This window comes from Achroia grisella, unplaced genomic scaffold (genome assembly GCF_030625045.1).
Source record: "Achroia grisella isolate CSIRO2021 unplaced genomic scaffold, CSIRO_AGI_Agris_v1 utg460, whole genome shotgun sequence".
Taxonomy (NCBI): Eukaryota; Metazoa; Arthropoda; class Insecta; order Lepidoptera; family Pyralidae; genus Achroia; species Achroia grisella.
The window spans coordinates 1,448,792-1,462,584 of NW_026712870.1; the positions used below are offsets into that span (position 1 = coordinate 1,448,792).

At 36.2% G+C, this 13,793-nt stretch overlaps 1 protein-coding gene across 1 annotated transcript in view; it reads right to left on the bottom strand.

Moving 5' to 3' along the window:
- Window positions 1-13,793, bottom strand: part of LOC131845215 (GAS2-like protein 3) — a 136,948-nt gene that overhangs the window by 21,161 nt on the left and 101,994 nt on the right. The window contains exon 3 of the mRNA XM_059194259.1: window positions 803-1,201. Within this exon, the coding sequence (XP_059050242.1) occupies window positions 803-1,187 (385 nt within the window). The 5' untranslated portion in view covers window positions 1,188-1,201. The remainder of the gene's footprint in view (window positions 1-802; window positions 1,202-13,793) is intronic.

Here is a 13,793-nt window from a genome sequence, read left to right on the forward strand (position 1 = left end):
CCTCGCACGGCACAAACATTTGTATTCATGACTATGTTTGTTTGTATCGGTCGGGGTATTTTCTATTTTTCTTATTTGTCAACCATAATAATAATAATAATAATCTCAGGACAATTCACACAGCGTCATATAGAGCCAAGTTGAGTAACAAAATAAATTAGTCAAATTTATCGGAGCAGACCAGTCCCTACAAGCAATAGTGGTCAGCCATTATCAATTATTGACGTAGGTGGTCACAAAATTCATCGCTTAGTTTATTTGAACTCAACATGGCAGAAACGAACCTACCTAATTTGTTATCCATATTTTCATTAATGTACAATCAACAAGAAATATAAATCTAAATATATGTAACTCAAAGGTGACTGACATAGTGATCTATCAACTCACAGCCCAAACCACTGGACGAATCGGGCTGAAATTTGGCATGCAGGAAGATGTTATAACGTAGGCATCCGCTAAGAAAGGATTTTGATTAATTCTACCCCCAAGGGGATAACATAGGTGATGAAAGTTTGTATGAAACTTTGTCAATTTTAAACCGATCGGGTTGAGACGTTGCATCCATAAAGCTACTATGACGTATGCATCCCCTAAGAAAGGATTTTGATAAATTCCACCCCTAAGGGGATATATAACGTGAGCGAAGCCGCGGGCAAAAGCTAGTATATATATAGTATTTTGTTATAACACAGCACACAAAAAGTTTTTAAATCTTTCTTACTGACTAAAATCATTAAATTTACGGTTTCAATCAAAACTCAACAATATACTGATAGCTTTAAGAGTTAGATTCACTTACCGACTGTCTTATTGATCCAATCGGCCAGATCCTCTTGCAAGGGGAAGAGTTGCCTCGCCTGCGAGTACAAAATCTTCTCCCGGTAGAAGTCTTCATCCTCCGAAATGGGAGTCTGCGCAGCCAGCGCGCAATCTGCTCGCTCGAAGCTACTGCTCATCTTACGATTAACAACTATATCTCCATGGCCCACGTGGCGTTCCTCCGCTTTACTCCCCTCGAATGTATTCCGGACGTACTCGAACGCGTTGGTCCTCTCGAAAGCGTTGAAGATCCTATCAAAGTTCCCGCTCAGCGGCCTGTCAAAGTCCACGGTGTCCGGTGATGAGACCGGACCCCACGACGTCCGGCTCCCGATGGCCGTGGGACCGCACCGGTAGTACGCCATGCCAGTGCTCTAACCTACGAACAAATGCGATACAATTAGGACAATCACATAATTGTATTAATAGGTTTTTTTGTGATATGACATCATTTGTAATGAGTATTAATTTGCAATCATTCGTCATATTGATTTTGGTATATGTGTTTATATATATTATTTTCTTCTGTTTGATTTTCTTGTTCGCTTTTTTTTTTATTTCATTTTTTTTCTCTCTTAATGATTTGTATTGTATTTATTATTTCTATTTATATATTATAATGATTTATATGCTGCTGTGAGCATCGTCATTGTTGTGTTGTGATGTGTGATTGTAATAAATATTATTCTATTCTATTCTATATTTCGGGACACACTGGCCTTCGAGACACTACGCGCTTATAATAATAATAATATCCTTGGACTATACATATACAACGCCATCTGCTCCTAAGATAAGCAGAGCTTGTGTTATGGGTACTAGACAACTGATAGAATATTTAGATACATTTTTTTAAATACATAATATACATAGCAAACATTCAAATAGACATAAGTAATCATATTCAAAATACAAATATTTGTACCGTGCGAGGAATCGAACTCGCGACAATTAAAGCGGTGCTAAACCATTAGGCAACCAAGGCCGTCAAATGTGTTATCTATACATATAAATAAAGTTGGAGTGTCTGTTTGTAAAATTGATATAACCGTTTTTTACAACATGCATATGAATATAAATACGGTATATACACCAAAATAACATTATTTACAATTTCTGTCTGTCTGTCTGTCTGTTTATTCCGGCTAATCTCTGAAATGTGATTCTGACGGGACTTTTTTTGGCAGGTAGCTAATACAATAAGGAGTAACTTAGGCTACTTTTATTTTAGAAAAATACAGTTAAATTCCACGCGGACGAAGTCGCGGATACAGCTAGTTTATAATAATAATAACAATATATCTTCACGACTGTCAACATAAATGGGGTCAAGCGATGTCAGTCGACGTCGTGAATGTACACTTGATATGTCAACGTGTCACTACGTGTATTTGAATACAACATGGCTAAGTGCGAAGGGAAGGTACAGACTCACTCATAAATTGTATGTTTGTATCAGTTCTATATATATATATATATTGTATTTTTATTTATTTATTCATTTATTTCAGGCAACTAGGCCCATATTATAAATACCTTATAGACTAACATACATATAATATAATATTTAAAAACTAATACATTGATATTGTCTGTGTGATCACGGCACTGAAGACGGCAATCTGCCACGGTAGCGCCGATATACCACACCTTTCGGCCAGTAGTCCTCTTTCATGAAGGTGGGCAGCAAGTCGGTGGGGACCAGGGCCACAAACGCTTTGAAACTCGCGTTGTGACTCGACTTCAGCTGCGTTACCCTCAATGTCAGGTTACTCTTGGTACGAATATAATCGACAATGTCCTGCTCCTTAGTGGCGTAATGTAGACGGGACAGGTACATATATATATGCATGTATGCATATACAAAAAAACATCTATGCATTTCTATAGATAGATACATAAATAATTTATATACCAACTAGCTGTACACGCGATTTCGTCCGGGTGGAATTTAACTTTATTTTTCTAAAATAAAAGTAGCCTAAGTTACTGCTTATTACATCAACTATCTACCAATAAAAGTCCCGTCAAAATCGGTCCAGCCATTTCAGAGATTAGCCGGAACAAACAGACAGACAAATATTGTAAAAAATTATATTTTGCCGTATTTATATTCATATGCGTGTAGTAAAAAACGGTTATTTCATTATTACAAACAGACAGTCCGATTTTATTTATATGTATAGATTACAAATGACTTTAGTCTGAGGGCACCGCTAGGGGTTCGAACCTCGGCTCAGGCCGTCGTAATTTCAATCTCCGTTTGAATTGGACGGGGGATCGATCTTGTATTTATACTAATAATACGCATACAACAAGCAGCTTCTGTCTGACGGATACGACTTTAGTCTGAGGGCACCGCTAGGGGTTCGAACCTCGGCTCAGGTCGTCGTAATTTCAATCCCCGTTCCCCCCCGTGAATTGAACGGGGGATATATCGCTCCTGTATTTCTACTACTAGTACACATACAAGCTCTGCTTAGCTTGGGAATAGATGGCGCTGCGTCAATTGTCCCGGATTATTATACATTTCGGCTCATTTACATGTGGACAAGGGCCATATTGTCGTAGTTAATCTATCGTCACGACTAATGAAGACCCGAAGGTTGCTCTGACAGGCACTATTAAAACACAAAGCCCATGTTCATTTGGTACAAAAATGTGACAATGACAAGTCGTAATTTGAGCAGAACGACTGACGTGTATAATTGTCTGTCAATAAGTATAATATTGGTCAACAAAAACGATGCTGGAAAATAATAGGTACTTAAATATTAGGCGGACTGTAGAGGCCGTACGAAAAGAAGTCTTTGGTATTATTTAAAATAGTCATTATAATTATGAATGTTACAAAGAGTGTAATTAAAAATTAATGCAACGATCGGTGTAGTTAGCATATATTTATTTTAAGAGTAAAATTCTTTAATGTATAGTCAAACACAAGGGAATAGAAGGTTTCTTACTATAAACATATTAATATCTTATATATAAAATTCTCGTGTCACAGATTTCGTTCCCATATTCATCCGAAACGGCTGAAATTTGGCATGCAGGTAGATGTTATGACGTAGGCATAACATGTACCTGCATGCCAAATTTCAGCCCGATCCGTCCAGTGGTTTGGGCTGTGCGTTGATAGATCACTATGTCAGTCATTCACGTTTGATTTATATATCTTATATATAAAATTCTCGTGTCACAGTTTTCGTTCCCATACTCCTCCGAAACGGCTTGACCGATTCTCATGAAATTTTGTGAGCGTATTGAGTAGGTCTGAAATAGGACATCTTTTTTTCATCCCCCTAAATGTTAGGGGTAGTCCACCCCTAATTTTAAGCAAAACAACGTTTGCCGGGACAGCTAGTATATATATATATATTCTGAACACTTAACTGAGGTACAGTTTATCTATAACCACTTAATAGACTATGCCTGCTATTTATATTTATTGCAGGCATAGCTTAGTATGTGGTCATACATATATACATATATATGTATATAGTTATAGATTCTTCACTTGTTCTTACACAATACTCGTAATTGCGCTGCCATTTAATTACCATTATCTTCATATACAATACTTTACGGAATCTATTATGCATGGCGAAGGAATTTGTTACTAATGTGGATTAATAACCCAATTGGTTCTCCCTGGAAACCATCATGTTAAATTACTGGTGAATTTGTCACGATGGGTTAACATGACCTCATGCTCATCTTATCATCCTCCACTGGTGCCCCGCCAGCGTATACCGTTAGCGCAGATTCCATTATCAATCATTATAAAAAATACCGCAATAGTGCGGTTATATTAATCCGTCATACTCGTGAACGGGTGCTGCTTGTGTGGACTGGTCTGCTCTAATCTCTATTTTCTATTCTATTCTATTCTATTCTAGGGGTTGCTGATCCCAAATAAAAAAAAAACAGAACAAATTTGAACGGGGGATACATCGCTCCTATATTTCTACTACTAGTACACATACAAGCTCTGCTTAGCTTGGGAATAGATGGCGTTGCGTCAATTGTCCCGGATTATTATACATTTCGGCTCATTTACATGTGGACAAGGGCCATATTGTCGTAGTTAGTCTATCGTCACGACTAATGAAGACCCGAAGGTTGCTCTGACAGGCACTATTAAAACACAAAGGCCATGTTCATTTGGTACAAAAATGTGACAAACAACAAGTCGTAATTTGAGTAGAACGACTGACGTGTTTAATTGTCTGTCAATAAGTATAATATTGGTCAACAAAAACGATGCTGGAAAATAATAGATACTTAAATATTAGGCGGACTGTGGAGGCCGTACGAAAAGAAGTCTTTGGTAGTGTTTAAAATAGTCATTATAATTATGAATGTTACAAAGAGTGTAATTAAAAATTTATGCAGAGATCGCTGTAGTTAGCATATATTTATTTTAAGAGTAAAATTCTTTAATGTATAGTCAAACACAAGGGAATAGAAGGTTTCTTACTATAAACATATTAATATCTTATATATAAAATTCTCGTGTCACAGTTTTCGTTCCCATATTCATCCGAAACGGCTGAAATTTGGCATGCAGGTAGATGTTATGACGTAGGCATAACATCTACCTGCATGCCAAATTTCAGCCCGATCCGTCCAGTGGTTTGGGCTGTGCGTTGATAGATCACTATGTCAGTCACCTTTGAGTTATATCTTATATATAAAATTCTCGTGTCACAGTTTTCGTTTCCATACTCCTCCGAAACGGCTTGACCGATTCTCATGAAATTTTGTGAGCGTGTTGAGTAGGCCTGAGAATCGGCCAACATCTATTTTTCATCCCCCTAAATGCTAGGGGTAGTCCACCCTTAATTTTTTTTTTATTATAAGCAAAACAACGTTTGCCGGGAGAGCTAGCTATATATATATATATATGTTCAGAATATATATATATATATATATTCTGAACACTTAACTGAGGTACAGTTTATCTATGACCACGTAATAGACTATGCCTGCTATACAAATATATTTATTACAGGCATAACTTAGTATGTGGTCATACATATACATATATATGTATATAGTTATACAAACTACATTTTACAATATTTTTACAGATTCTTCACTTGTTCTTACACAATACTCGTAATTGCGTTGCCATTTAATTACCATTATCTTCATATACAATACTTTACGGAATCTATTATGCATGGCGAAGGAATTTGTTACTAATGTGGATTAATAACCCAATTGGTTCTCCCTGGAAACCATCATGTTAAATTACTGGTGAATTTGTCACGATGGGTTAACATGACCTCATGCTCATCTTATCATCCTCCACTGGTGCCCCGCCAGCGTATACCGTTAGCGCAGATTCCATTATATAAAAAACATTTTCTTAAATAATTATTTTATCACTGAATTAATACAGAATTGTTATTATTAAATATATTTGAAATTTCAATATCAGTTTTTCTTCATATGTTTTGAAAATTTACTTACTCTGTTTCGTTAACAATGTTACAAGTTTGTAAAGCGGACAATTAAATTTTTATATATTTTAAATTATGTATGCTACAGAGTGGGGGTCATAAGAATTTTAGAAGGGTTAAGGTGGGGTATGGCACAGAAAAGGTTGGGAAACACTGGTCTAGAGGTATGGGAGAGTCGGCACCGCTGGCGCGGCGACATCACACGCTGCCCTTATATGTGCCACGCGTGATTACGTGAGGTACCAGCCCCATCTCCGGATGTTTATCACATCCTTATACAGCTATTGGGCAAACATACTACATTTTAATGGATTTATACGCATTTTTTTGCAGTGTGATAAGATTTTGTTGATTATATAAATAACGGGACCCTGTAAATCTTATATAACCCTAACTGGATCCTGGATAATATATATAGCACAATCTAGTCCCGAACTAAGTGTGTAGGTAGGTAGTGTGTGTGTAGGTAGGTATAGGTGCTAGACACAATCTTATCAATATTATAAACAAGAAGGTTTGTGAGTATGGATGGATGTTTGTTACACGCAGGCGACACCGCGGGCACAGTTAGTTTTATATATCTTTAAAATATAGATATATTAATACAAGCATATAAACATATGTGTGTAACATGCAAGAATCGAACCGGTGATCCTTCCAAACGAAGCAGTATATATAACTGCTCGAGGTTAGCGCCGTTTCTTGTTATATTGGATAGAATCCCATTTGACCATAGGTTAGAACCTATGGTCAAACGGGATCCTATCCAATAAAATAGTTACTTGTTCATGGATATCATCCATGAACAATTAACACAGCGCTTTATAGACGTTATCATTATATGACGTCTATAATATTACGTACGTATTGTTTGTTTGTCACCATCGTAGTATAAAAGAAAACCCTGGAATTGGTAACTCTGTCAAATGATGCTGTGTTGTCGTTCTTCTCTTTATGTATAGATATGTCGATTGCCTCTTAACATCGGATTTTATCAAATATTAGTATAGATCTGAGGCTATGTTTATCAACAACTGCTTTTTTCTCAGAACTACTCTAATGCTGTTGGTCGCAGCTGGCCTTTATAACTTCACAACACGAAATTTTATATGGGTCACCATCACATAGATGTGATGGTGACCCATATAAAATTTCGTGGTAAACCCTGAACATTTCTAAAGATCTTCAGGGATTTCTATTAAGCAAGTAAACAGAAAAATATAGACATAAACCGCGACTTTACTTTATATTTTCTTCTACAAAAAAGATTACCATACGGCCCAAAGGTTACTTGAAAATGCAGTATATTGCAAATACTGCATTTAGCTACCAACCCGCTCGGTTTTTTTATGTAATCTGTTACTTGTAATATCCGTTTGTCTGTGTGTAACAATCCTTTAGAACAATGACTCGAACTATTGTTTTCGGTTCTCTATTGCCTTGTTAGTTTATGCTAAAATCGTCCAAAATGATTCCACTCACGAAATGCATGTCACATCGAATGTCCCGACGCGTGGTCACGAGCTGTCGTCGTAACATACATACAGAGGGGGGAAAGGGCATTGTAATGTGGACTCATGACTCCATTACTAGCAATGAACCATGTCAGGTTGACCTCCACGCGGTTCCCCCTGGAAACCATAGTGTGTAGTGCGGAACCATTGTTAGTAGTGCGGAATGATGATCTCATTGCTAGCAATATACATGTCAGGTTGACCTCCACGCGGTTCCCCCTGGAAACCATCGTGAATTTGTCATGATGTGCTAACTGACCTGACCTCATGCTCATCTTATCCTCCACTGGTGCCCCGCCAGCGTAAACCGTTAGCGCAGGCGGGTGCACCATTCTATTATCACTCATAAAAAAAAACATACATACAGACACAAGTACCGATTATATGGGGACAATGGACGCGGCATGTGCCGGCGGAGCGATGTCGGCATCACTTACTACGACCAAATACAGACAGATCGTAAAGTTGTCTCGTAAACTATAGTTTATAGTTGCGTATCTCGTTATCAGCTTAGTAATATTATAGTTGACCTCGGTGGTCTAGCGGTGTGTCAGTGGCACACCGCTTTCCGACCGATGGTCGCGAGTTCGATTCCTCGAACGGCACAAACATTTGTATTCATGGGTATGATTGTTTGTATCAGTCTGGGTGTTTTCTATGTATAATATGTATATATTTACGAAAAAATATATCTATGTATTTGTATCAGTTATTTTGTATCCATAACACAATAGTTTGCTGGAAAAAAAACAAAAAAAAAATCTATGTATATGTATCAGTTATCTAGTACCCATAACACAAATTTTAGCTAACTTAACTAGTAACTAGTGATGAGACAGCTTTCCGAATGAGCGGTAGATTAAAAAAATGTAATGACTATTCAAAAGTGCTTCAATGTAAGTTTATTTGAATAAATGATTTTCTATTCTAATATATGATATTCTATTCTATTCTATTCTTGAGTCTAGATGACGCCGTGTGAATTGTCCAGGGTTATTTATTTATTATTAATCTTTACTTAGCCTAAGGAACCCTAATGAAGTTTGTTTCGTGAGTAACACAATATGGCATAATATGATCGTTGGTCGATCGAATCGAGTCAGCTGGGACGGGCCGGCACCGAGCCCGTCCCGGGCGCGCCGCATACGGAAATAAAATCGATCTGCCGAAATGGGACAATATTTTGCATAACTTACTGTATTTCACATGAAATTGGTTTCTATTCTGAATGTGAAAGAATTGGGAATAGCTTGAAGGTAACAATAGCGTTATGGCACGCAATGCACCCATCGCGGTTTTCCTTGCGGAAAGTTTCTTTTGGCTTCACTTCACCTGCGGTTTTCTTCGTCTGCAGTCATAATATAAGACGTTATATAAAATTACACAATTTCTACCCTTTGTTCATGTCAACTAACTACCTTTTGATGGCCTCGGTGGTATAGCGGTTTAGCACCACCGATTCGATTTCCGATGGTCGCGGGTTCGATTCCTCGCATAGCACAAACATTTATATTCATGAGTATGATTGTTTGTATCGGTCTGGGTCTTTTCTATATATAATATGTTTGTATTTACGAAAAAAATATCTATGTGTTTGTATCAGTTATCTAGTACCCATAACACAAGCTTTAGGTAGCTTAACTTAGAAAAATTAATTATTAAATTATGTGACTGTGTACTAGATGGCACTGTGTGAATTGTCCTGAGATTATTATTATTTTGTCATATAAAAATCTAAGGTAACAAAACAGTGGTGTTAGCACAATCAAGCGTGAGGTTAGGTGAGCTAGGGTCGGGTCTCCATGAGGGATTTTATTAAAGTAAAAAAAAATGTGAACTAGAGTTCATTCCATATTAATTCATAAAAAGCACCTATGATTACATATTGATCTAAAGAAATCATTAATTAAATTCTTAAAAATATAATTCCGAACTTGTTTAAAAGAGCAACACGCGAGTTTGCTCATTCTTCTTGTGATGAGCCTGCGTTCCCGAGTGGTAGTATAAAAATAATATGACTATACAAAAGTGCTTATATTAGATTATTTCTATTAAGCAATGTTATACTCGACTATAGCCGGACATCTGTCATGCAAAGCATACTTAAACCTACATAGGGCATTAGGTTCTTTGCCCACGCATTTGCGAATAGGTCAAGTTGAGCGGCAGCTCCAGCTCCATTAAATATATTTACGTATACAACACGCTAACGGCTCTTGCACTTAAATATTTGTTCTTATTGTTGTTGTACGGAACACCGTACCATAATAATAATATACTTATAAATTATCACTTACGTAGCATATATCATTTCACTATACATATATTACTATACAATAAATCAGTGTACAACATCAAGCGGTCACTACGGGACGTATCTTTTATTTATCATCCCCGTAGATTATCAATTATAACTATCAATTATCATTATCAATATCAATTATCATTATCAACAAGTGTAGGAACAACCCCTACAGTTGTCATTGTTGCGGGTGAATAATACGAGGTTGTTGGTCGAGACGATGTATATTACAGATGATGATAAACTGACAATGTGTACATAGAAATAATGATCTTATATACTAAATAACAATAGGAAAATGTAAGGTGGGGTGACACAGTTTAGACACAGTAGTGCTTAGTAGACAATATTGAATTTGTCTTACTAGGCATTATTAAATGCAATTATTATTTTGATGTATCTAGGTGACTGTGTCCCATAGATATTCCCCCCTTGAGAGAAAATAAAAATATCCATCCATATCCATATCATCAATATCTACCTTTATATGAAATAGAAACCTTGAAATTTCAACTGACTTTGAAATTTCATCAAAATGAAGACAAATATATATCCTGGTGAATTTACACAGCTCTGTTTAGTGACAAACTAAGCAGAATATTACGGGACTTCTTCTTTTAAATTGTACTTGGATATGGACTGTATTTATTTATTTATTTATGATTAAAAATAACAATGACTTACAATTAAAATTATGTGACTGTGTACTAAAAATCACGAATGCTTTATATATATATATACACAGGGCCGTATGTAATACAATAAATTACTTATAATGCTAAATTTATGACAGGCATACAAATGACTAGATTAAGATTATACAAATAAATTAGATTAAGGAATAGTATGTGTATTTATGTGTTGTATGTTAATCATTGGTAACCAACGTCTATGTGACAGACTCGTGTGACAGGCTTTGCGGCGAGGTATTGCATCTCTGTGCATTTTCTACCGCATATATTACGAGTGTTCTGAGGAATTGTTTGGATTAATACCAGCTGCTGAGTTTCACCAGCGTACCACCCGCCAGAAACTAAAATACCATCCTGATCATCTGGATGAATGGCGGTCCTCCACATTGTGGAATCATCTTCCAGCAATGGTATTTCCGAACCGATACGATATTGAAACCTTATTTCTTTTTAAAATGCAAACAACGTACTTGCTGTTTATTTGGTGTTGCGGGTGCTCATAGGCGGCGGTCATCACTTACCATCAGGTGAGCCGCATAAACGAGCATGCCGCCCACCTGATGGTAAGTGTAAATAATAATAATAATATGTAATATTATTATTAATTTGGTGTTATATTTGACGAAAAGTCTCCACGTAGGTATGTTTGTTAACTATAATGCACTGCTTACTAATTTCTCAGTTTACCTTAACTTGAGTGGTAGAGAAAGACCTTTGGTGTTGAGCTCGTCATATTTATCAAATCAAATCTTGTCAAATATCATATATTCATGTACGATATTTTAGTCACTTATGACATCAAGTTTTTTGTGTTCATATTTATTTCCCTATTGTCCAGTTCAGTATACAGATTCAATTGAGAACTGGTAAGAAACTCCATTGCATTTCTTTTTTTCTTTAAAGCCAGTTTATTTACATTGGATACTCATATAGGTGTCTATGTCTAACATGAAATCCAGTGCTTGAAATTCAAATTCAAAATAAAAAAATAATTTATTCCTGTAGGACATTTTAGCCGCTTATGAACGTATAATTTTTATATTACAATTTTTTTCCTACCGTCCAGTTCAGTTTAGAAAAACTATTGCCATGAACGTTTGTAATTTATACATTAAAGTATAATATAAATAATTAAAAAAAAATATGTATAAAATAGAGAATATTAATAATGATATGAGTGATCAAGAAATTCAATATACTAGCGACATGGCCATATAGAATCGACTCTAACGACTCCGCCGCGACATACTCAGACAATAAACCATATGATTATAGGGAGGAAGCTGTGTCGCAAACTTTCTATCCTCTTATGGACCAGGACAATGATCCGAGGAGCTAACGATCTCAACAGTCAGGAGCGTTGCTCCCACAGCAACTGCCGTAATTGAATAATCGCATGTTACATACATACATACAAGTCGCTGTACATTCACCACTCTCGCTGGCTATATATTGCTAGATATTAGCCGTGACTTCGTTCGATTTTTGAGATATGTAAACACTAAAGTTTAAAATTAATTGTATTACACTATGTATAATGTGATACAGTTATTTTTAAACTTTCGTGTTTAATATAGGTACATTATTTATATTATTAACCGGGTCTTAACACGAATAATTTTATGGCAAAAAAGTCGATTGAAATAAAAATACCAATGTCAATAGAGAGGATGGCTTAAAATTATCATCTGCGTGGAATCCAGTCATAAATAAATTCAAGCAAAGTTCAGTAGCATCAATAGTCAATAAGTGTACGGATACCGCGAGTGCTGTGTGTCGCCAACTTTCGTTAAACAATCTAGTGACGGTAGATGAAAAAAACTGCTGTCACCTATCTACATTGACATCACTGTTACTCCAGTCAGCTCGTGACCACTAGTGCAACCTAGTCGAAACGTCGAGAGAGGCAAATACCTTTATTTGCCATAAAATTATTTGTGTTAAGACCTGATTAATAATATAAATAATGTATATTAAACGTGACAGTTTAAAAATCTAAATATATATAACTCAAAGGTGACTGACGTAGTGATCTATCAACGCACAGCACAAACCATTAGACGGATCGGGCTGAAATTTGGCATGCAGGTAGATGTTATGACGTAGGCATTCGCTAAGAAAGGATTTTGATTAATTCTACCCCCAAGGGGATAAAATAGGGGATGAAAGCTTGTATGAAACTTTGTCAATTTTAAACCGATCGGGCTGAGACTTTGCATGCATAAAGCTACTATGACGTAGGCATCCCCTAAGAAAGAAGTTTGATAAATTCCACCCTTAAAGGGATAAATTGACGCAAAGCCAGCAAAGCCGCGGGCAAAAGCTAGTATGATATAATTTAATTAGCCTCGTTAACAATGGACAGGGAATGATTTTGATAAATTCCACCCCTAATAGGGAATGAAAGTTAGTATAAATCTTCATAGATTTTCGACTGATTGAACTGAAATTAAAGATTGAAGCTACTATGATGAATACGTTCGCTTAAATAGGATTAAGACGATCAAATAATTTTTAGTTGTTTAGGCTACTTATATTTTAGAAAAAAAAAGTTAAATTCCACGCGGACGAAGTCGCGGGAACAGCTAGTAACTAATAAGATTCTTTAGAAATAATTATAAATATGGTATATTAAATTACATACTAATGCCTTAGAACCGCACAATTAACGGCCAGTGAAGTGAACACAGTATCCAGTTACAGCGACGCCCGCTGACGACACACCGCGACCATCTGCTGGTGACATACATACAAAACTTAACTCAACTCCCAAATAGAAGCAATTTGTTTACATTTAATAACTTTGTAGAGGTTTCTAGATCTAAAGTCATGATTATTTGTAATTTTTTTAACAACATAAAATCTATACTTTAGACGCTAGAATATCAAATCAGAAGTGGTAAGGGGACTGTTAGTAATGTGGACTGATGATCTTATTGCTAGCAATGTACCATGTCAGGTTGACCTCCACGCGGTTCCCCCTGGAAACCCTCGT